This window comes from Schistocerca nitens, chromosome 4, assembly GCF_023898315.1.
Source record: "Schistocerca nitens isolate TAMUIC-IGC-003100 chromosome 4, iqSchNite1.1, whole genome shotgun sequence".
NCBI lineage: Eukaryota > Metazoa > Arthropoda > Insecta > Orthoptera > Acrididae > Schistocerca > Schistocerca nitens.
In genome coordinates, this window is record NC_064617.1 from 22,896,744 (window position 1) to 22,922,906 (window position 26,163).

At 44.1% G+C, this 26,163-nt stretch overlaps 1 protein-coding gene across 1 annotated transcript in view; it reads right to left on the bottom strand.

Moving 5' to 3' along the window:
• LOC126251896 (collagen alpha-1(I) chain-like) overlaps window positions 1-26,163 on the bottom strand; it is a 1,054,386-nt gene that overhangs the window by 261,851 nt on the left and 766,372 nt on the right. The window contains exons 6-7 of the mRNA XM_049952611.1: window positions 16,098-16,147; window positions 10,242-10,373 (exon numbers count right to left, since the gene is read on the bottom strand). Coding sequence (XP_049808568.1) covers window positions 10,242-10,373; window positions 16,098-16,147 — 182 coding nt within the window. The remainder of the gene's footprint in view (window positions 1-10,241; window positions 10,374-16,097; window positions 16,148-26,163) is intronic.

Below are 26,163 nucleotides of genomic sequence, written 5' to 3' on the forward strand. Positions count from 1 at the left end.
TCTGCTGCAGATGTTCTTTGTGATATGAGGATACACTTCACTGAGCACATACAGAAATGTATGCTCATCCATTCTTAAGTAATTGACGTACGACTTGACGTCCGCCACTATAAGCTCACGTAACAAGTTTTGTTGAATGCTTCTATCGTGTCGTCGTAAAACCCACGGCTTCACCCAGGTACGTTTCTTTTTTTTTCCCGCTTCTCTTCCGCATGTGCACACAGTGCAGTTGCGGTACACGCAACTGCTGCGGTTAATAACAAGTTGTTGTTGTCAGCCATCTCGAACTTTGACGAAAAATATGATGACATGTGTAATACCCCTTCTAGCGCTACATCAAAGATCTTTATCAAATATATTTGACGGAATATTTGGTCACATCTTTGATCAAATCTTTGACAAAGAAATTTGATAGTGTAATACCGGCCATAGAGAAGATACGCAGTACATCCACGGCAGTAGAGCCGCTGCCCCTTTTGACGCTGTCCGCCGTTAGCGCAGGTTGCAGGCGGGGCCCCATCCTTTCCCGATACGCCGCCGGCCGCGTGTCTCGGTTGCAGCGGAATGGAATGCGCCGCTTGCTATTCCGGCGGGCGCGGGCGGTTCCGCAGCCGTTTAGCTGCCTGTGTGCCCCCGCTGTTCAAGATGCGAGAGCTCCCAAGCGCGCCTTCCCGCTTCGCGGAATACAAAGCGAGTCGCGCCGAGTTACGACCTCCGAGTACAAAACGCGCGGAGCGACCGCGAAACCGTTCGCCGGCGCAGAAGCGAGGATTTCTTTATTTCCTTTTTAGTCGGTGCGCTTAGAAAAGCCTTCTCATCAGCGAGCGATTGTCGAAAGTTCTTTCTGAGAATGTATCCCCTGGAAACCTGAAGACATTTGACAAAACAATTTCTCGACTAACACTCGTCTTGTTCTTGCGACTTGTTCGAAAAAGGAAAATGCGCCTGTCTTTATCGCCGGCTGTCAGGTTCCGGAGATTCAGGGGTAATGTCCTCAATGTTTCCACTGATGTTTTCGGCCCATGTCTATCCTCCCTCTTCCGAGTGACACGCAAAGAAAGGGCGACGGTCAACATTGTATGACGTGTCGGGATGATCGGAATGAGTGAGGTCTTCTGGTTACTGTGGGTTAGCAATTTGGGCGGAGACAACTAAATTGGCCTTCTTCTTCCTCCCTTTAAAGGAACTTTAGGCCCATTCCACATTCCATCATTCAGACTTCTTTCTAGATTTTCTGATACTCCTGCGAATGATATCAGACGGATGCCATATTCCTTGACTTCCGGAAAGCGTTTGACTCGGTGCCCCACTGCAGACTCCTAACTAAGGTACGAGCAATTGGGGTTGGTTCGCAAGTATGTGAGTGGCTCGAAGGCTTCTTAAGTAATAGAACCCAGTACGTTGTCCTCGATGGTGAGTGTACATCGGAGGTGAGGGTAGCATCTGGAGTGCCCCAGGGAAGTGTGGCAGGTCCGCTGCTGTTTTCTATCTACATAAATGATCTTTTGGATAGGGTGGATAGCAATGTGCGGCTGTTTGCGGATGATGATGTGGTGTACGGGAAGGTGTCGTCGTTGAGTGACTGTAGGAGGATACAAGATGACTTGGACAGGATTTGTGATTGGTGTAAAGAATGGCAGCTAACTCTAAATATAGATGAATGTAAATTAATGCAGATGAATAGGAAAGAGAATCCTGTAATGTTTGAATACTCCATTAGTAGTGTAGCGCTTGACACAGTCACGTCGATTAAATATTTGGGCGTAACATTGCAGAGCGATATGAAGTGGGACAAGCATATAATGGCAGTTGTGGGGAAGGCGGATAATCGTCTTCGGTTCATTGGTAGAATTTTGGGAAGATGTGGTTCATCTGTAAAGGAGACCGCTTATAAAACACTAATACGACCTATTCTTGAGTACTGCTCGAGCGTTTGGGATCCCTATCAGGTCGGATTGAGGGAGGACATAGAAGCAATTCAGAGGCGCGCTGCTAGATTTGTTACTGGTAGGTTTGATCATCACGCGAGTGTTACGGAAATGCTTCAGGAACTCGGGTGGGAGTCTCTGGAGGAAAGGAGGCGTTCTTTTCGTGAATCTCTACTGAGGAAATTTAGAGAACCAGCATTTGAGGCTGACTGCAGTACAATTTTACTGCCGCCAACTTACATTTCGCGGAAAGACCACAAAGATAAGATAAGAGAGATTAGGGCTCGTACGGAGGCATATAGGCAGTCATTTTTCCCTCGTTCTGTTTGGGAGTGGAACAGGGAGAGAAGATGCTAGCTGTGGTACTAGGTACCCTCCGCCACGCACCGTATGGTGGATTGCGGAGTATGTACGTAGATGTAGATGTAGACCTGATGGATTGTAGTCGTATACTGTTTTCGTAATACTGCTATTTCTTATTTTATTTGGACGCTGACACATTTGTTTCTGCAATATTTTACGTTGTCGCTGATGCCTAGAACGTTGATCTCTTAGTAATGTATACGCACTGATGTCTAAGGAATTTCATCTCCGACGCGTACATGAGGCTTTCGCCAGTTTTGTAATATCCGTGATTTCCATCTATAAAGTAGGAGAGAGTGTTGCACCTGGAAGATAGTGCGCCTAGCAACACTTGATGCTTCCTGATATGTTTGTCAGTCTAGCGACCGATTTTAGGACCACATAAAGTGAAGGTATGCACGCTAGAGACAGCATAAAGTAGCTTCCGGCGTTTTCTGCTGTTTTTTGTTGTTGTGATATATGAGCTTGTGTCTTGTACAGCGTTTATAAATATATACAGTTCTATAGATTTAAGTATTTGGAACAAGTTAATTTGCCAATGTTATAAAATTTCTTCGCGAATAAAATTCAATATATACGTATTTTTAAAAAGTAGATCTGTAACCTGTGGACGTTTAAGCTGCATTACGTCAGTCGTGCACCATCCTGAAGCTTCAAACGATACGTCTTCTGCCGTGGAACATGTGATATTTGCAAGTGAACTGATTTTATTTAATGTCTTAACCGTTTTGCAGATATTGAATTTCCAATCATGTTTTATTTTGTAGGTTGTATTTAATTGCCCTACAACAACTTTAGATCTGTTTAGTTTCATCTATTTATCGTCGTCATAGATAAAACTGATATCGCACTCTCGATTGTTAAAACGAAAACGAAAAGAACTTGTTTGACAGGTTTATTATCAATAACTATTTATTGTATCTACATGCCTATTTTCCTATGAACGTCGTCTGACGTTTTGATTCTTTTTGGGGTCACCGTATTTCAAAGAGAGCAGATCTTGCTGAGTTTATGTGGGGAATTGCTACTTGTCTGCCATGTCCCAAGCAAAAGAAAAACCCTCAAAAAAGAAAAAAAAACATCTGAAATGTCCTGTTGTCATCAGTTTATACTCTTTTGGGTACAAACAACTTCTTTCCGGCATTGTAAGGCACTTTCAAAATGCATGTTAAAAGGCATAGGTCTGAGGCAGCATTCCCAGTGGATACCACGCTCGGTCCTGCCTGGTAAACGGTTCTGATTTCGTCCATTCGTCCAGGACATCCCCCCTCCCCCCATTTCCACTGCATGTGATATGCTCCAAGTAGCGCAGGAAGCCACCCAGGTCTTCGACTACAACTTTAGTGGGGGTTCTGTGGACAGGAATGCTTGTTAGTTAAAAGCTCGGGGGAAAATATAGAAACGGCTTCAGTTTCAGTCAAAAATGGTTCAAATGGCTCTGAGCACTATGGGACTCAACTGCTGAGGTCATTAGTCCCCTAGAACTTAGAACTAGTTAAACCTAACTAACCTAAGGACATCACACACATCCATGCCCGAGGCAGGATTCGAACCTGCGACCGTAGCGGTCTGGCGGTTCCGGACTGCAGCGCCTAGAACCGCACGGCCGCTTCGGCCGGCTCAGTCTCAGTCATTACTTTCCATTGCACTTGCGGGTGCGATTTTAAATGATGTCAAGGGTATGGCAAATGGTGACCTCTTTGCTGGTGATGTAGCTCTTTGGGGAAGTACAGAACTAGAAGTGCAGGGAAGATTAGATAAATGGACCTCAACGTTTAAAGAGTATCAGCTGACAGCACGCGAGAGCAAAACTGTAGCATGGCTATGAGCAGGGAACCTGCATGATGTTCGACGGAGACAAAACTGAAAGTGTGGAAACTTTCAGTTAGCTAGGAGGGAAAGTAACTGCCATCTAGGCGTACAGAACAGACTAACAAAGGGATCCAAACTTTTTCATCAAGAGCACTTGCATGGAACAAGGGAGTTCATGTGGGAGACAAATAGATCGTGTTTCAAACAAATCTCCTGCCGACTATGACATACAGCTTGGAATGCTGTGTGCAGATTTGAGCAAGTTAAAGGCATGTGAAACGAAGCTTCTGCGATCGGACTTGCACAAAAATAGAAGAGATAAAATTAGGAAGGAAGACATCAGAGGAGAGATGTAAACGAATCTGTCAGTCTCAGTACTGCGCGACTCAGCTGGTTTGGACATGTGAAGAGGATGAAGGATAATCGCTTGTAAAGCAATACCTGGACAGAAATGTTCTGGGGATAAGATCAGTAGGACGGCCCTGACAAACATGGCTGGATCAAATTAAGGAAGACCCGAAGACTAGAGGAGAAATTCGAGAAACTTTATCGAGGCAAGAAGTATATCAAGATGGAGGCAAATTGTTCACGAACGTACTACCCGGCTCTCTGGAAGCACACGGAGATGGACATGACAGATAGGGTACGTTGTGGTAGGTGCGAAAGATAGGTTTCAGGGATGAATTCCTCGTCTAGGCGTGGAAAGCGATGAATATACGACAGGATGTGGAGTGTTGGAATGGAAGTGGGAAATGCTGATACAATTAGGAGAAGGCGACGGGCCAGGCTTCTCGACGAAGGGGGAAGTAATAGGATCGTCAAGTCTAGTCTACGGGACATGTGGGACAGCCTAATGTTGTGAGGCGGTAGCCTGTTACCGGCCATGCCTCGAATAGGATCCATCTTTGAATACGTGGTTAGCATATCGGACTCTCATTTCTTCATTTTGCTTTCCGAATCGTTCTGTGTTCACTGTGCATTACTAGCAGTTTTACGGATATAACTCATGAGTGGTTAGGAAAAAGTTGCTAGTGATGTAGATGGATGATCGTACTGGATTTTGGTCTCACTTCTGGTGACATTCAGGTTTCTCTGTTTACATCTCGCCGGCCGTTGTGGCCGCGCGGTTCTAGGCGCTTCAGTCCGGAACTGCGCTGCTGCGACGGTCGCATGTTCGAATCCTGCCTCGGCCATGGATGTGTGTGATGTCCTTAGGTTAGTTAGATTTAAGTAGTTCTTAGAGGACTGATGACCTCAGATGTTAAGTCCCATAGTTCTCAGAGCCATTTGAACCATTTTTTTTTTGTTTCCATCTCGGCTCGGCAAGCGGAGTCGCCTCTCACTGAGCAACAGCAGCCTTCGCAAGCTCTGGAGAGTAACATGTCGGTCGAGCCTCGTTATTCCTAGTACCTGGGATACAGGAAAGAAATCTTTGTGGCGAAAGGCGCCCCGGAGATTATCCGATGGCCGCGTCTGGTCAGTGGGACGTGGATCCGCTGACGACAGCACCCAGCGCCCCACGGGCGGTCGCGCTGGGACCCGGCCCTCGTTAAAAGCATCGCGAGCGCTTGTGGCAGTCCACGGTGAAACCGGCTGCAACGTATGCTCTCGTGGCATTATCTCGCTAAGCCAGATTCATTGCCACTCGCTCAATTCGGAAAACTCTCCATAGCTGCTCCCTTGGGAACGAGGCTGGTAACCTTTCCAAGATTTGCAGACTTTTTCCATCGTGCAGAGCAGAACGAGGGAATCTTCGCTCGGTCCCTGCCGGCTAGTGAAACTACCACTTTCTGGGTTTCGGATTGGCGTTTCACTTAGGCCTTTTTGCTGATGGTCGCGCATAGGTTTTTGCAAGTGGTATTCCGAGGTGAGGAGCAAGGTTTTCCGCATCAGAGGGAGTTAGTCGAGTGGCTAGTTGGATGAAGGAGACGGTTGGACCTCGGCCTTCTGCTAAGTCATTCCGGAGTTAAACTTTTTCGCGACTTTGAGGTTATTCAACCGCATCGGTATCGACATGATGATTTTTTTGGCTCCACACGGTAAACCCACTACAAGCAGCGGCATTTTCCTTGTGGTGTCACCGCCAGACACCACACTTGCTAGGTGGTAGCCTTTAAATCGGCAGCGGTCCGTTAGTATACGTCGGACCCGCGTGTCGCCACTATCAGTGATTGCAGACCGAGCGCCGCCAAAAAAAAAAAAAAAAAATGGTTCAAATGGCTCTGAGCACTATGGGACTCAACTGCTGAGGTCATTAGTCCCCTAGAACGTAGAACTAGTGAATCCTAACTAACCTAAGGACATCACAAACATCCATGCCCGAGGCAGGATTCGAACCTGCGACTGTAGCGGTCTTGTGGTTCCAGACAGCAGCGCCTTTAACCGCACGGCCACTTCGGCCGGCCGAGCGCCGCCACACGGCAGGTCCAGTCTACAGAGACTCCCTAGCACTCGCCCCAGTTGTACAGCCGACTTTGCTAGCGATGGTTCACTGTCTACATACGCTCTCATTTGCAGAGACGACAGTTTAGCGTAGCCTTCAGCAACGTCATTTGCTACGACCTAGCAAGGCGCCATATTCAGTTACTATAATCTGAACAGATAATATTGTGAATCATGTACCGTCAAGAGCGACGTTCATCATTAACGGATTAAAGTGAAGTATCAAACTAATTACGTCCGCTTTCTGAATTCTAATTCCTTGTCATGTTCCAAACCTCACGTCAGCATAGTTCTTCCCTCCTCACGCCAGCCTGAGTGAGCTGAAACGCGTGCATTTCGGCCTCCTCTAGTAATACGGTGTTGGCTCTTCTGCCAACACAACACTCCTTCAGCAGCGGTCGTAGCCACCGCCTTCGGCTCCAGATACTCGCCAGAGGCAGCACTGCAAATTGTGGCGCGTGCCTTTAGTTTCAGGTTATGACGCAGAGTGGAGAGGCAGCGATTTAAACCCTGTTTTACAGTTGGGTTAGTGTTCCTCATGCACTGCTTGAGTTACTTGCAGTCGTGCATTTTTTTTACGAGGCAGCTTTTCCTTTTTCGGGGTTTTTCAGCCGATAACTGTTCACGAATCAATTAATTGATGCTGTTATCACTTGTACGCCTAGTGACTATCCTAATGCTTTTGCAACTCCTCGATTCCAAATTCCGTTCCAGTAGTGCACTCTGCTGAGATCATGCAAATTTGATATTCTACCACGGATGAAATTATTTTTTGTGTGTCCGTAAATTGTTTTGTGGCCACCATTTCAGTCGACTTGTCCAGTGGAAAGCTGGTGGTGACCGTTTGCAGTTAATTACATTGAGACCTTCAGGTACTTGGTTTCAGCGTTTCTTATAAGCAACAGTCGGTTCATCCGTGTAATCCACGTGCTTGATGAGGGTACTTTATCACCTCTCAGGCTCAGGTATGATACATTAGGAAGACCTGGTCATTTGCATTCCCACTGCGCATTCGTTGAGGCCGTGTCGTGCTCACAGGACACTGACTTCTGGCAAGATGCCCCAGGTATTTGAAGAGGTGCTGTAATTTAGTGAGGTGGTGGAGGATACGGGTGGCATAGTGAATTCGGTTACGGAATGCGAGGTGGAGTGACGTCATTGCAAGATTTGCGTCTGTGGGAGGCTGGGTGGTGGGGGGGAGTTGGCAGTAACAGGGGGCACTCGTCCCATTCTGGAACCTGGAATACAGGCTGTTTGTTTATTGCAAAACTCTCACGCAATTCTAGAAATTACTAATCGTCTGGGATTGTACGTATCCTCAGGTTCTCAGTGTTAACTCTGGCGTTATCTCGTCAAACGTGACGTAAAATAATATGGCCGGCCAGAGTGGCCGTGCGGTTCTAGGCGCTACAGTCTGGAACCGAGCGACCGCTACGGTCGCAGGTTCGAATCCTGCTTCGGCCATGGATGTATGTGATGTCCTTAGGTTAGTTAGGTTTAATTAGTTCTAAGTTCTAGGCGACTAATGACCTCAGAAGTTAAGTCGCATAGTGCTCAGAGCCATTTTTGCCGGCCGCGGTGGTCTAGCGGTTCTGGCGCTGCAGTCCGGAACCGCGGGACTGCTACGGTCGCAGGTTCGAATCCTGCCTCGGGCATGGGTGTGTGTGATGTCCTTAGGTTAGTTAGGTTTAAGTAGTTCTAAGTTCTAGGGGACTTATGACCTAAGATGTTGAGTCCCATAGTGCTCAGAGCCATTTGAACCAAAATAATATGGTCTCCACAATCTGCGCGTAATTAGGTTTATTTGTTTGTCATGATGTTCGTCGTTTGCTTCGGCTCGGAGGCCGACTCCGAGACGTCCCATTATGAAGAACGCTAACATTTGCATAACGTTACCGAAACAGTGCCTAAGATTTCCTGTGTGGCTCGACTGTACAACACACTGTAGTAAACCAAACCGCCATCCGTTGCCATTTCCTAGAAGGAAATGCTCCATCTCCCTACTTCTCTTCCCTGCATAATTTAATCAACACAGTAGCAAAGCTTTTGTCAGTGCACTTATCATACTACAAGAAAAAAATAAGCAAAAAATGAGCCAGCATGACATAAACCCTGGCACCTCCACGAGTTGACAGCAGATCGTTCTTCACAGGGTGCCAACACCGGCCGACGTGTAAAAATGAATTAATTACAAAATTCTGCCACGCACTGTGTCGGCTAGGTCCTAGGCTGTTAAGGGTGGGTTCTACCGGTCAGTTTCATGGTGATTTTAACAGGTTTACTACATACACAGGCCAATGTGGGGTGTGAATTACACTTTACGTTAATTACAGGAAACACGAAGCTTCCGACATACACTTGTTCATCTAAATAATGTCACTCAAATTTTAAAAGGTATAAACATTACGCCATAACATAGCGTCATCACAAAGCTTCAGTTGTTAATTATCACCCTGAATCCTTAATTGTTAACTTTCATTATGAATCTAAACAGGGAGAAGTTTCAACTTATATCTGTGTCGCTTAGGTGTGAGTGAGGAACACATTCCCAAATTTATAGAAGTATTTCCTAAACAATATTCAGATGACGTCAGAGTTTTTAAGTTGATTTCCTGCTCATCCACTTTTAAAGAGAGATAGAATAGGACACTTACTGATCTTTTTTTTTTTTTTTTTTTTTTTTTTTTGCGTGCATGAGGAGTATTTCAATTGCTCAGAAGTTTCTCCTGTTTTTTGTTTTTATTTTCATTGTCGACGAAACATGTCAGACATCTGGTTAACGCAGTTTATACTTTTATTTTCTACTTTTTTGACAATTTTGTTAGATATTTTGTAGATTTAATAATGTAAAAAGATAATGGGAATATAATAGGAAATTATAAACATAAAGATAACATCAACAATCACATTACTATTACAAAAGGATGTACTTGGAATACACTACTGATTTATGTGTACTTTTTAGATATCATAGAACCTACCTACAATATAAACAAAGTGGATAACTATCAGTGATTTGTGATAAAGTAAGTTTCGGGTATCCCTGTAAAGTTTCATCCTTAGGGCATTATATTCCTTCGAACTCACTGACTCAGCTGTATAAAATACGAAAATTACAAAATCCTATCAGCCCACAGGTTACGTTTGTGTGGATGGACAAAGTTGTACAACGCTAACTACACGTGGACTACCATTGCAGTTGGTTTTTGACTAAATTTGCCTGCTCGGCGGCATTGTACGAAGTGATACAGTGTCAACGTTGTTGCTACGTTAATATCATTTAACAATCGTATTTCTACTGTAGTCACAAGGAAACTATGTTTCTGTTCCTGAATTATTTTACGGATGCATCACATGTTTTTACTTCACTGATCACACAGCTTCAGTAAATACAAGTATATCCTAGCAATTTCCTGCTGAGACGCACAACAATAAAGACAATTACAGCTCAGTCATAAACGAAGTAACGGAGTAGCTCTACGGTGTCAAGTATATTTTACGAATAATTTTGGCCCTGTCTGCACTTCTTTGCGAAAACTACTCCATATGCTAATAAGAGTAAATTTGAACTGACGTTTCACGAGGCTCTTCTCATCAGTTGCATGGAAAGTTCACAAAACGTGTAACAGAAATTTTGTTTTGGTATCTGGAGTTTTCCCCCACAGACGATGTGGTGATACAGGAAGAGGTGTTTACCTGGCCGCCTTCTGACATGTCCCCGAAGCCGGAGGAGAAGTCGACGGCGCTGCCCCCTGAGAAGGGAGGGCCGGGGGGTCCCGGGGGACCGGGGGGGCCTGGGGGGCCACGCATCGCGTCCCCTGGCGGACCCTGCAACACAGACACAGTAATACATAAATATGAGTCTGTACGTATAAATAAATGAGTTATTAGAAAGGATATTTTATATAACAACAAAGGAAAGACAGGTGTTTGGATAGGGCTTCAACTATGGCACTATTCGGCACTGGATGTCGAGAATCTAATGACAATAATGAACAGTGATTCCAGGTCTGGCTTGTTCGGAATGTAGAATAGGTCTCCCATTTGCACCACGACGTTTTCCACTTCTTTTTCCATTGTATTTGTCACCCTATGGAAAAATATACCAACTGATTATGCAGCCACAGTCCACTGTAGACACACTATGAGTAGTAATCTCATCCAACAGAATAACAAATACGCTGTTAATTTTTTCATTCTTCCTCTCGCGCACTTTTTCCTCTAATCTCTTTCTTTTTTTGTTTCTTGCATTATTTTGCCGTTACTGATCTTATTTTATCTTCACTCAGTCTTAATGTTTCCCCACAGTATTGTTTCCAAGACAGTGAGCTCTGATAGAAATCTCTCCAGCCGTTCTAGAGTTTATGATTACAAGTCTCCACTTTACCATCCCCATACAAAGGGGTATCTGAGCCCAATGGAATTGTTTCCTGGTACTAACCCATACGTGCAACAAGTTTAGTGGAAATTGATATCCCCGAGCAGTTGCAAGAAAACACACACCAACCCATATGCACCCACCCACTCACACGCCCACCCATACGCACACACAAACGTATACAACACATGAGCACATGCATGCATGCATGCATGCAAACATCTTTTTATACTAATGCACATACAAATGCCAATGCCTTTACGTGACTGCACGGGCAACGCACAAATAGTTTTAGAACAGCGTCTGTTACTCGTATTTCCATTCTCAATCATTACATTTGGAGATTTGTAGTTATGCCGTCGCCAAGGTAGCCCCTGCGGGCCGGCAACACATCTAACACAACACAGGACCGAGGTTGTCTATGCCCAAGGAGTAAGCAATGGTAAACATCGGCTGTTTTGGAAACAGACATTCCGTGTACTACTTCCTGCAGAGGGAGTTCGGGATGGCCTGCAGGAAGTATTACTACACCAACATCTGATTTGCTGGCCAATGCTATTTAAAGGCTAGAACCAGCGCCGGACGTTAGTTCACGCCGAATACCGAGCTCAAGGACGTCTCCACGGAAGACTACGTCTTCGCCATCGGAATAGAACTTGGAAGTAAGTGTATGCGTGTTACCTCTGACACTTGTGGGAAACTTAGAAGTTATCTTTTGTTGCCTCTAATAGGAAATTCTTACTGGCTTAGTGACTGTCACTTTTCGTTGTTATTCAGTCATTTCCATGTACACTCACGCAAATAAAAGTTGTGTTGTAAAAACTTTCAAATTGTGAGTTACAACTCAAGTGGCGACGGGTTTGTGCCTGCATGTGTCCTCATCATGGCGGAAATAGTGCTTCAGCAGCTGATCCAAAGTGTGCACGACTTACTACAAGGTTTCCAACAGTTTTGCCAGTAATCTCAGTATACACAGGAACGTTTCTTTACGGAAGTCTTCAAAAACCAAACGGTTCCGCTGCCCCCGCCGTTTCACGCTTTCAACGAGGATACTGAAAACTGAGAATCATACGAGAAGGGGTTCTTCCAGCATTTTCACATCCACCATGTTGTCCAAGAGGCTGCTCGTCTTTCCTACTTTTTGTCCTGGAACCTCTCCAAACTGTATGTTCTCTTGACGAAACTACAAACTCGACCTCCGGATTCTTTGACTTTCTCCCAGATTTGTGAGGTTCTCGTGGCTTGCTACTGATGACGGTTCCACATGTTGGCTGTCCGGGTCAAATAGTACCAGTGTCGCAAGGAGGCAGGCCAATCCCGTCGCCAGTGGGCAGCGGAATTGCAAGGTCTCAGCCAGAAGTGTCACTTCACCACACGGGTCTCCAAAGAATCCCACACGGACGAGATGGTCCGCGACCACCTCATCCAGGCCGCCTCTGACGCGACGCCCTCAGACTCGACGATCCTACTCTGGACCAGATCATTGACATGGTATTCAAGTACGAGGTCTCTACGGCGGTCGACAAGCGTTTGTAATCCTGGGCGGAAGTTGTGTCCCTCTGAGACCACGACGCCTCGGAGCACATCGCATTGCTGGCGGAGGGCGAAGACGTTGCCGCCTCCGTTCCGATGAGTGGCGCCGGCCACCAGGTTCAGCCCAGCCTCGGCAGGGCAGCCGCCCTGTACAGGACGTCGCACCCTTGGCGGGCTCCGCGGGTCCGGCGCGAACCGCCCGTGCACAGGGGCCCCCGCGCCTTCACCAGCGCCGCCAGCCCCTCCGGCTACGATCCTGCCCAGGATGCTTTCGGGACCGTGCAAAGGAACTCTGCCCTGACAGGTGGGTATATTCTACAGTGTGTACCCGTAATGGTCATGTCAGTTCGGTATGCCGCTCTCGGCAGCCTCCTCATCCTCCTCCAGCCAATGACCGTCGGGGACCGCTACCCATGGATGTCAACCAGGCGCTGTCTTCGGGCTCTTCCAAGCTGATGATCAACGTTCAGATCAACAGTCGGCCGCTGCAGCTGCAGGTGGATACTCGAGCGGCGGTCTCACTGTTCAACAATTCCTCTTATGCGAAGATTGGGGCACCCCCCCCCCCCCTGGCGCCCTCACCTTGGCTCCTCCTTACTTCTAATAAGCAAGCGATCACTCTCTTGGGTCAGTTCACGGCTTCCGTCCTGTATAAATCGGTTCGACGGGAAGTTATCTTTCTTGTGGTCAACAATGCAGCCACTGCGGACCTCTTTGGGTTGGATTTCTTCCGTGCCTTTGGCTTCGCCATCGACGACATTGTTCATCTGGTGTCTTCCCAGGTTCCATTTCTGGCAGTCGATACCTTGTGCACGGAATTCCAGGGCCTCTTCTTGCCAGGTGTCGGCTGTGTTCAAGACTTTCAGGCGTTCCTCCAGCTGAAACTGTCTGCCACCAGAAGTACTTCCGGGCTCGGCAGGTTCCCCTCGCCCTCCAGCAGTCTCTTAAACAGGAACTGGACCATCTCACCATGGAGGGAATCGTCACTCTGGTCCGTTACAGTTCGTGGGCGACACCCTTGGTCGTCCTCAAGAGACCAGATGGGCGTCTTGGGTTTGTGGCGACTTCAAGCCTACGCTAAACCCTCAGCTACAGGCTGAAGACTATCCCCTTCCCCGTCCCGAGGACCTGTTCTCCAAGCTCGCTGGGGGACAATTTTTTTCGATCTTGTCGAGGCCTACCTCCAAATACCTTTTGATGAGCCTTCTACTCACTTGGCCATCGTCAACACACCCTTTGGGCTGTTCTGGTTGAACCGCCTCATGTGTGGCATCGCTAGTGCACCGGCCATCTTCCAGCATTACTTGGAACAGCTCTTGCAGGATGTGCTCGGATGTATCAACTACCTCGACGACATCGTCATCTCCGCCCGTACTGCAGATGACCATCTCAGTCATCGGCAACAATTGTTCCTGCGCCTGCAGACTGCAGACCTAAACTGCAACCTTGCTAAATGATCCCTTTTTCAACCTGCTATCTCTACCTAGGTCACATCTTTTCCCGAAATGGCATATCTCCTATCTCCTCCCATGTCGCAGCTAAAGAGGCCCTTCCTCGTCCGAGCAACGTCCACCAATTGCAGTCTTTGCTGGGTAAAATTGCGTACTGTCGAAAGTTCATTCCCTCTGCTGCTCACATTGCGGCTGCTCACATTGCGGCGCCCCTCCATCGCCTATGCCGAAAGACCGTGCCTTTTCATTGGTCCCAGCTTGTGAATCGGCTTTCCGAACCTTAAAGCGGGGATTACGCTCGGCTAACTGTCTCGTGCCATATATCCCCTCTCTTCCTCTTCTCTTGGCTACAGATGCGTCAGACTATGGTGTTGCGGCTGTCCTTTTGCACCGTCTATCGGATGGATTGGAACACCTGGTAGCGTACATATCTAAATCCCTTACGGAGGCCCAGTGCTAATATAACAAAATTGAGAAGGAGGCCCTCGTCATAGTGTTTGCCTGTAGCAAATTCCTCCCGTACCTTTATGGTACGTCTCTTAGTTTAATCACTGACCATAAGCCCCTCGTGGCCTTATTTTCACTGGCAGCCCAGTTACCCACGAAGACTTCCCACTGCCTGCAGCGATGGGCCCTATTCCTTTCATGTTTTAGGTACACCGTCCATTCCGGCCCACTGTCCAGCATGTCATCGCCAATGCCTTGTCTCGGCTCCACTCTGGCCAGGATTCGGCATTCGACTCATCAGGTCGATGAAGACATACAGGAGGCGTTAACAGCATTCCCGTCACAGCTGCACGGGTGGCCGCTGTGATGGCTGCAGATCCGCTCCTGCAACTGGTGCGCTGCTATGTTCTCTGCGGCTGGCCGTTGCTTCCTCCATTTCGCGCCCAGGCTGACCGCCGATTCTTTTTCTCCATCCGCCATCATCTGGTGGCCATCAACGGGGCGCTCCTCCATGCGGAACATGACGCCAGTCCACGAGTCATCGTACTGGATTCTCAGTGTCTTACATCAAGGTCACTGGGGTATTGCCCGGTGAACCGAGTGAACCGGGACAAGGCGCCTCAGACCACTCGGCTCTATCATTACAGATGATAGACTTGGAGAATGCCGTATGAATCGTAAGCTCACTGAGCTTTAAAGCCTAATAGTCTTATCGGTAGAATAATTTTATCGTAATAGAGACAATAAATTTGTAGGGATTGCACATACAGGGGGTGGCGTGGGGGGTGGGGGGGAGTACACAGGTAGGAAGTAGGTATACAGAAGGTATACTTTTTTTATCTGTTCTAAGACAGTTTTTCTATTTTTCAGAGATATTCCAATGATCGAAGAGGCCAATTAGACAACACTGGTAGCCAGAGAGAGCTGAACCGGTTTGACAGAAGTGGATAGAAAAGTTCAATACACCTCCACCAACTACACTACCAATTCACAGACTGCATGAGAAATTTTATCGAACTGGGTCTATCTGTAATGCACCAGAGGGTTGTCGCCCAGTGAGTGTTACTGCGCATGATAATGAAATAGTAGGAGAGATTGTGTTGAGTTGGACGTTTCCCGTAGATCCTTGGGTCGTCTAATAAAACGTTTAGGTTTGCAAGTGTATCGGCCAAGAGTACTACATCGATTAGTAGAGGATGATCCCTATCGCTATTTAGGATCCTGTGCGCTCTTTTCAATGAAAAAAAGTAAGGTCATGGCGTAATTCGAAATTTGAATGGCCCCTACGATCACCGGCCCTTACTCCAGTCGACTTTTTCTTTTGGGGTATTCAAAGATAAAATCGTCGCGCAAAAAAAAAAAAAAAAAAAAAAAAAAAAAAAAAAAAAAACACCACGCATTGCTGATAACATGTGTTAATTCATAAGAGGAGCTTGCCAAGACATTCATAACAATAAAGTACTCTGTGCAAAGTGTGCTAGAGTGTGCAAACCATACTACAGGAATGTGTAAATGCTGAAGAGCGGCAATTTGAGCCCCTAAGACATTGAGCACTTCAGAGACAGCACTTATTGTTATTTCATAAATCTATTTTCTATAAAAAATTTAATTTTCACTTCATTACCAATCTATTTTCTGTAATACATAATATAATAATAAATCCCCATTGTATACCTAGTTAGGCGCCCCCCTGTATTGTACTACTTAGTTCGTACCAAACACACTACAGGTAGTGGCACTCACCCTCGGTCCTCTGTCTCCTTTTTCACCTTTTGGTCCTCGCAGTGGAAAGTCTGGAACACAAAAAATGACAAAGACGTGTGAGGAGTCACCGTAGATTGCAAACGGTATATTAAAGTAATAGAAGCGTGCATGCAAAATCTGCTAAGTTCCTTTCTGCCGAACTGCAAATGCAAACAATATGTCTGCAGTTTTTTTTTTTCCAGTAGCAACCACCTAATTTGTGTGTGATAGGGTTGCCCTTTATGGCCTGACTAAAAACTTTGATCAAATTTCTCGACCTATTCCCCAATTTAGTTGCATTTCCCGTGTGGGAAGGAGAAGTGTGCTGCTTAGTTCGTACCAAACACACTACAGGTAGTGGCACTCACCCTCGGTCCTCGGGTGCCTCTGGATATTCAAAATCAGAACATGCTTAACAGGAAGTGTCAGCGTATGCATGGCACATTCATTCAGTATCTAACGTGGGCAGGTCGTATGCTTCAACTCCCGGAATTCCCTTCACAGCTGATCCTGCTAGGCTGAGGTGAGGGCTGAGTGAGAGGCAGAGAGCAGAGCGTGTCAGCCGCGTACCTCTCACTTTCGAGAGAACCCAGCGCTCGCAGCACGTGCACTGGATTTTGTCCTCAATTCGTTTACGGGGGGCAATATACTCGCTCGGGTATTACTTGAACAAAGTAAGCAGAAGTAAACCGCCAGCTACCTGCGCGTTTCTCACATGACATCCCAGAAAACCGTGGACGGAGGGCAACACGTAGATTCCAGACTCTCAAACTTCGGGGACGCGTTTCACACGGTGCACCTCTGCAGGCTGTTGACGAAGGTCCGAGCACAGGGTTAGGGTTGCGAGATACGAGTGGCGCGAAGACCTTTTGAGTCCTCGCAAATGAGTGTTCATCGTGGCCAGGAGTACCGTCAGGGAGGTGTGGCAGGACCGCACTTATTCTCTGTATACGTAAATGATCTGACGGACAGCGGGAGCAGCAATTTATGTTTGTTAGGTGATGACGCAGTGGTGTAGGGGAAGCAGTGACTCTACGAAGATACAGGGTGACTCAGGCAGAATTTCTAGTTGGTGTGATGAATGGCAGCTAGCTCTAAATATATGAAAATGAAAGTTAATGTGGATGAGTAGGAAAGACGATCCTTTAACATTCGAATACAGCGTTAGCTCGTTGCAACTTGACAATCGCATCGATTAAATATCTAGGCATAACGTTGCAAATGGAATGAGCACATCACGTTAGTAGTAGAAAAGGCGAATGCTCGACTCACTTTTATCGGGAGAATTTTGGAAATGTGTACCTCATCCATAAAGGAGGAGGCGCATAGCAACGCTAGCGCGACCCATTTTGGAGTACTCCTCGAGCGTTTCGGATCCCCACCAGGTCTGATTAAAGGAAGACACCGAAGCAGTTCGGAGGATACAAGCTATCAAAAGCAGCCGTGAAAATGCGAGACTTAAGTGACTTTGTGTGTTTATTTACCTACAATGTGTGTTCATTTACTTAAAATATAAGCTTTAGACACAAATGTGTAATTCGCTTATATTGTAATTGGTTCAAATGGCTCTGAGCACTATGGGACTTAACTTCTAAGGTCATCAGTCCCCTAGAACTTAGAACCACTTAAACCAATCTAACCTAAGGACACCACACACATCCATGCCCGAGGCAGGATTCGAACCTGCGACCGTAGCGGTCGCGTGGTTCCGGACTGTAGCGCCTAGAACCGCTCGGCCACCACGGCTGGCATATTGTAATTTTAATGGAGTATATCTCTATGCTCTGGGGCTATCCATCGTGTAACGTGGCTGCCAAATGCTGTTTATTGCTTGATTTTATTTTCTATGAGGGACTTGAATTATAACCGCGAGAACAAAATAGAAGTTGTTATTTTGTATTTTCCTCGTCACTGCGTACATCGAGTCGTGCTTCTATGATCCTTCTGAGGCTAACGCATCGTACTGAGATTCCAGTATTGTTTTAACGTTCCCCAAAGATCGAGTTGTCGATCGTACCATCTCTCTTGCGACAAAGCAAAAACCGAATCTCGTTTGTCGTACTTGTGTCATATTTTGTCGTCGTAGCCATCATCGTTTCTTATTAGGCTTATAAATCAAAAATAAAAGAGGTCGAGGCATTGAATCGCGATGCAGAACAACCAGAAGAAAATCTTAAAAGCATTCGAGAAGGAATCAATCAAAGACTAGAATTTATCAATATCAGCACTGAACACTTTGTTGCTAGAAAAATAAGAATATTTTTACAAAACTGGATTTGAGTGTGAAGGTCAAGCTCATGGAGGACTGCAATAACTAACTAAAAAAGAAAAGGAAAAAGAAAGGAATAAGAAACAGAAGCAATATGTGATTCAGTTAGTACCTGAAAATCACAATAATTTTCGATGGCGCAGTGAGGGCTTCATCAATTAATAAGAATTATTAAAAGAAAATTTGATTTTCTTGTCATTTTTGCCTAGCAGACATTGTACATAGTAGCTTTAGAGACCGTGTTATTAAAGTTAACACAAGAATATTAATAATTAAATTGCAAGTTGTGAAGTTATTGATAAATCGGTTACTTCCGAACAATATTTATTGAGACAAAAAATAAACACGGTTGTTATGCGCTTAAAGTTTCTTCCTAATGAAGGGTTCGAGGGGCACCCCTTCCCCTTTTCGAATTGATACCAAATTTCATAAACTTCATATTTTTGTACAATGTAACTAAACTAAAGAATAGTACGAAAATACCGAACTGAAAGGAAGGTTCCGAAGTGAATTGAAATTCAGGGTGACAGGTTACCACTGATAAAATTGCTATCCTCACTAAAAATGACGAAATATTACAGGGCCTGCAGAACGGAATGAAGAATCTATTGAGTACTGATTACAGGTTAAGAGTGAAGTGAAGAAACGCGGAAGTATTAAAGAGCAGCGTAAGTGACATTAAGGACAAATTTTAAATGAAAACTGGGGACTGTGTAGTAGACAAAGTGCAGAAGATCGATTCTTGGAAGCAAAATAACGGATACCAGAGGAAACGAGGAGGATATAAGAACAGGCTAGCACACAGCACAGGAAAAGAGTGCATTTCTCACTAAAGAAGTCTGCTACTATCAAACACAGGCATTAAAGTGAGAAAGAAATTCTTGAGAATGTACGTTTGGCGTTTACCATTGTTTGGAAATGAATCACAGAATGGCAAGACATGAAAAGAAGAGAAGAGAAGCGTTTGAGATATGGCGTTAAAGAAGGAGGCTAAAGATTATGTAGACATTTAAGACAAGGAATCAGAAGGTTCTCCACAGAATCGGGTAGTAAGACAAGATGTGGAAAACACTAGCTAGAAAGAGGGGCAGGATGATAGGACGTCTGTAAAGGTATCGTGGAATGATATTACAGACAGTAGAAGAGGGAAGAAATCGTAGGGAAAACAGGTACTGGGATGTAGGGAATAAATAACTGAGGGCGAAATGCAGTTAATAGATCGGAACAGGAGAGAAGACTGACCTGCTCCCAGCAACTCTTAAGGCGCCATCATACACAAAAAATTATAAAAAAAAGAGCTATAGATGTCGCCCATCCCTCCTCAGTCCATGTTCAAATATACTGCATAATTCAGTTCTGCGTGCATATGTTAAGTATTTTTGAAAATACTAAAAATATTCACTGGAGAATTATAACTGGTACAAATGTTAGTTTCTGGCAGTGGTATAAGGTATAGCCTTCTATTTTTTTAAGTAGCGTAGTTTAAAAAAAATTACTGCTCTGATCTAAGAGTAGCCACGTTCTCCAAAATCCGTTCTGAAAATCAATCGCTCAAATCTCATTGAAATGAAGTGATTGCGTGGCATTCTTGACTCCATCTGGTGTATTCAGCCGTTTGGTGCAATTGTTTTTACTCGGCGACTTGCGTCTCGACGATGATGAAATGGTGATTAGAGCAACGCAACAAGTAGCGCATGAGCGGATTAAATCTCCGACCCGGACGGGAAACGAAACCACGGGCAGTCAGCTGCGCTGGCCACTCAGCTGCGGAAGCCGACTGCTCGCCTCATTAATGTATAGATATGGGTTCTCTACACAGTAAACTATTTTAAATTGCTTCAGCGCGATTTCGTTCAGGTATATATTTGTGTTACGCTTAAAGACAAGAAATTAGGTGTTAGGAAAACGTTGTGCAATAGTGATGTACGTACTCTACACTCATAAAACTGTTCTCGAAACACTAGGATAAACGGGAATAAACAATACGAAGAACAAAATTTAAGAAGAAAATTCGTATTTTTTATTATGAAAATTCGTGATCTGCTACTTATAAAACAGGGAAATATTAGTTTCTAACTGAAAATCTAATATAGATCCTTCGCCGTTTTGGAACCACCGTGTTAAACTTAAAATTTATGTGGCCTGTCATTCACTTTTCATGCTTATAGGCCTACGCCGAGACATAATGTAACATTCGCGGCACTGTCGTTGGCCGACAAAGATGAAAGCGTTTACTATTACAAAGTTAGCTGTGACTTTGGAGCTGCTGGAGAAGCAGAGGACAGGACGAGAGGGTTAAAGACACTCCAGGCATTGAAGCCCCGAGGAACATAATGTTCCATGCTACGCTTCAAACACTTCTAGACACAGTGTCAATGCGTCCTCGAAAGTAAAGTGTTGCAATGCGATATTCCACAGTTTTGGCGAGAACATTAGATTTTAATGTTGAGGATGGGAACTCGCGGAAAGTACAAAAACGTTGACGAACCATGTCGGTATTATCTGTCGCGAGCGTTCACTGCACATTCTGTCAAGACATGATGTACCCATGTCACCACCATAGGGTTCATATTTTACAAGGAATGGACAGTCGGCAAAGAGCCAAATTCTGCACCGCAAGCAATTCTGTGTTCTTGACACGAGATATTAGGAACTAGTGAAGCTTCTTTTACATGACTTGTAATTGGATCTGTAATAGCACACCACTTCCGACCAATCCTGAAGTTTAGTCATCTTAAATGTAAATTATCATGAATTTGATCAATACCGTTTCCCACACAGATTTTCGATAAAAGATTTTGAGGGATGACTGGTGTTAGCTCCGCGAGTAACGACTGACAATTATTTGCACGAGTGGTCTAAGGCGCTGCAGTCATGGACTGTGTGGCTGGTCCCGGCGGAGGTTCGAGTCCTCCTTCGGGCATGGGTGTGCGTGTTTGTCCTTAGGATAATTTAGGTTAAGTAGTGTGTAAGCTTAGGGACTGATGACCTTAGCAGTTAAGTCCCGTAAGATTTCACACACATTTGAACATTTTGAACAATTATTTGCACTTTTATCTTCCACTGATTATTGAAGATAATCCCCTCTATACATGTCGAAAACATAGATCATCTACTAAGGGATCGCTTCTCACGTATTCAGAGCTGTTCTATGGTTCTTACTTAGGTCACTATCATCATCAGCAAGAGCGGCAATAGCAGCAGCCATTTGACGTCCTCTGCTAACCTCGTCTAGACTTTTTCGTGAATTACAGTACTGACTAATGACCTCAGCAGTTGAGTCCCATAGTGCTAGTGAATGCTTCTGTGTAATGTAAATTCAACATTTTTAAACTTCAATATGACTAATATACGTAATATTTATTGTAAAGCGCTATGCCGATATAAATTAATACAAAATAAAATCAATGGAAGAGAGAGATATCAGGGGTTTAAGACAGTTGAAACGCGAAAGAACGAAACTGGCGCGAGATTTTTTTCTATGTTGACTTTACTGAATAACATATGAAAATGTGGGTCTGAACGACCCAGGAGCTAACAGCTAGTGCACGGCGTGTGTGAAAAAGGAGTACAGATTGTATGATGTGAAGTGATTGATGTTATTGAAATTCTACTAGCACATTCTCTACGAGAAAGTAGCTTCGCGCCTGCAACTTTTTGTGTATAGCGGTGAGGAATGGTTCATTACTAAGAAATAATTTTGTAAGAGCATAACATAGTAATTAGTTTGTGCTTTTGCAGTTTGATAAGAGACTGCAGCGACAACCATTATAAATCAGTCTGTGAGATTAATTGAGACTGAATTCGATCATTGTGAGTAAATTGAAAATATTAACCTAACATGTACTAACCCAAATTTAGTTGTACTTTTCAGAAACACTGTTTGAGTCGATCCAGCCTGTCGCCTAAGAGCACGAGTAATAATTTTCATGTGTACGCACGTAAAATCAAGAGAGGCGCTACGACACCTTAACAAAATTAGCGAGCGAGGAATTAAGCCAAGACGTACAGAAGACACGGTTACTCCACACTTCCGTCACAATTCTGTTACCCACTGTGATAACAGCCTACTAGCTGCACTTCTGAGTACGATAACGGATGAGACTGAATAGCATCGTTTATATTGATTTGTAACATAGTTTTTAAAACAGGGAGTGTATGTAACGCCATAAAAATCGACGCTAACTAAAAAATTACACCACATTTACCTTTGCTTAATTTCCTAAGCACCCTGGGCGGTAAGGAACGGTAGCTTACAGGACAGTTTATTTACGACTCTCGTGTAACGTACAGATATTGAAGACTGTCGTTTATCATTCAAGAACAAAAATTGCTAATAAACACTAGAAGATCCGACCCATTGCAGAAAGACGTCTTCTTCTACCCAGCATTACGAAGTTTTTTCGCTAGACTTCCACCCAAATCAGTGAACGTGAACCGTAGGAAACTTGTATGGACTGTAAAATATGCATTACTTAATGTACCAAATAAGCCATCACACCTCTAACCCTGGGGAAAACCATAAAACTTAATAACAAAAGGTTAAAAGTAATAAAACTGTTTCCCAAAACATAAAAAAAGTAATCACATAATTTCTGAGACATCTCAACCATAGATGGCAAGAATCTTAAACACATTTCGTTTTTGAAGCAAAAGTAATTACATTTACAAAAACATTCAGGTATTTTACAGCTAAATGAAATGTAAGAAAGGTCGAATCTTTAGTCTCTGTAGACAATTTTTACGTGTCAAGGAAAGTGCCTACCGTAATAAGAACACAAAACAACACAAACATATGCTTGTCATGCATGAAATATGTCTTTATATTCTTTTGTTTCGAGCGGATTAAGCTGCAATTATGCGCATGTTCGAAAGTATTTCATCACGAATAAGTGAAATTCGGTTTTATTTCCACTTGCTCCACGATAATTTATGTGTTTTTGTAACTTACTAATGCACAGGACACAAAACTACCGTAACTATTCTGTTAACTGAGTAATAAATAACTAAAAATAAACATCGTTTCGACGTGCGTGGCTGTCTGCTGTCTCACCCAGTAACAACTTTCATAGCAGAGTGTCGCGACTGCATATGTTACACTGTGGTTACTCTTCAACACATGTAATAGAACTACAATTTGTACCCGTCGTGGACAGAAACGGAATTAATTAGTAAGAATCGGACAAGTGCGAGTAGATTCGAGCTCTGAGAGTTCCGTCCAAACTTAACTATACGCGTAGTGTGTTCATCTATTGGTTTTGATGAGTGAGTTTGCGAGCAGCAAAATGTGTGGCATAAATGGCCGTATCTTTTGACTGCATTGACTTAGAAGCTTAGACTTTTTAACGACCCCTACCCGTTCCTGAGAAAAAGAGGTGTTAGCAGACGTACAGACAAACAACAAACTGATCCTATAAGGGTTCCGTTTTTACCGACTGAGGTACACAACGTTAAAAATACGTTGCTCCAACAGGAATTAAACCTAAATGACATGACTATAGAGAGAAGGATTATTCTCGCGACTGCCTACAGCGTGCCGGTGGCAGTCTCAGTGGTTTATTGTGAATGAACATATAAAATAAATCTAACAGGTATTACCGTTAACACTGATTTATCACTGTTTGGCGATGAATCATTACAAAATTTAATTGACAGCTGATGATTCAGTTAATTTTAACAAGACAGCACAGCCTATAAAATCTGAAATTATTTGTTACGTGCTTTCTATTTAATTATATGTGCTAACATTTACCGCTATGGGTGAGTGTGCCTGTACGCTGAATTTGATATATTGTGACTCGAACGCTGACACGTAGCACACTAACAGCGATAACACACTGATAAGAGCGAAGAGATTGGCTCTGAGCAGTGTGGGACTTAACTTCTTTGGTCATCAGTCCCCTAGAACTTAGAACTACCTAAACCTAACTAACCTAAGAACATCACACACATCCATGCCCGAGGCAGGATTCGAACCTGCGACCGTAGCGGTCGCGCGGTTCCAGACTGTAGCGCCTAGAACCGCATGGCCACAGCGGCCGGCGAGCGAAGAGAAACTCCCATCAAAGAAATAAGAAACGTTTTACGTACGCCTCAGTTTTTGAATAGTTTTCGTATTTTAAACATTCGTCTCAGTATTAAACGCCAGAACTCATTGTAAACTTCCGTCTTCAAGCACACCGGAAGTTTGGTTTTTAAAATCCTCTATTAAAACACTAGGGTCATTTCCATTTTAACTTATTTCTTCCGCTGTCAATTTAGTAGTTTTTTTTTCCAACGGCTCTAAATACAGAAACTCTTAAATTGGTTCTAGCGCTCTGTTCTTAATATGCACTATTTAATTTTTTTTAGTGTTGGCTATGCGTTGCTTCGCCTTACTGCATTGGATTTTTAGGCCCACTTTCAGACTTGCTGTGTTAATGCTGTTAAGTTGTGCTGAAGTTCATCAGCGCTATCGAGGAACACTATAATGTCTTCAAGAAAATAAAGGTTTTCCGGCTGCGACACGTTCCTTTTGTTTTCCCAGTGTAGGGATCTGAAAACCTCCACTGAACCTACCGAGAATACATCTGGCGGCATGGAATCTCTGTCTAGCTCTTCTTTAATTCTATACATGTCACTGTTTTGATAAAATCTAATGGGAGTCGGACTGATATATAAATTCTGCAGTATATACTCAGGTAGGTCTTTATTTTCTAGGACTGTAAATACAGACTTGTTACAACTGAATCAGTCCCAAACAGAGTGGTAATATACAGTCATTGCCCCTTTCTGAAGCTAGCTTCTTTTCAGCGTCTCTGATGATAATTTTCGTGAATGCCTTGTATATTACGGAGAGGAAGCAGATATGACTATAATTTTTTATGTCTTGTTTGTTTCTTTTCTTATGAAGTACAGTAAGTACGGCACTGATCCAGTTTGGGGATCATTCTGAAAACGATTATGCAAATTCATTTTTAATTACTCTGCCTCTAGCTTTAACCTTTTATGATGATAATCCACAAGCCTTTCGTTTCTGCGTATCTCGAACTGCTTGTTGTGCCTCAGCTGGAATTGCTTCCAACTTATCATTGCATTAATTACTGACTGAGTTTGTGATTCTTCTCTTGAAATATACAGACAATCTTAGAGTGCTATTACATCTGCCTCTCTGTTGTCAGGCATTTCGCCGCCTGCCATTTATCTGTTGAAGCGAGCTATCTGCACACCACAAGTTGCCGTGATTCGCCTTTTGCGCTGTTCGTATCTGTAACATCTTTTGCTGTTTGAATAAGTAGCGTTGTTACATAATTCCACCTTTTCTTTACGCCTGTACAATTTACATTTTATAACATAAATAAATTGTCCCTCCTATTCATCCAATGTAAAGAAAAACAGAGAGAACCTGTACTTCCTAAAGTAGCAATGCACTATAAACCCTGGGCAAGAGAAGTGTGGGAAGACCGAAGATGATATGGTGAGACCGGAACAAGTCGTACGCCTAACACTGGACTGGCAGAAAAAGATCCTGCATTTATAATTTTCTGATCGTTGAGTATGTCTTTCTGTGGCATTCCGTCTATATTTACTGTACATCTTTTGAGTCTATAATGACTCGAAATACTGAAGTGGTTTAGGATCGTCACAGGCCGTACAATTTTTTATTGTTTTATTTCTTGTTCTATTTGCTCCTTGCCACGTGATTTTCTTTTTGATTTCTTCCAGAATAAATTGTTATGAATATACATGTTGCTCGCTGTAAATTCTACTAGTATACGAACTGTATTATTTCTGACGTCTTATTACATCCGGAGTTTC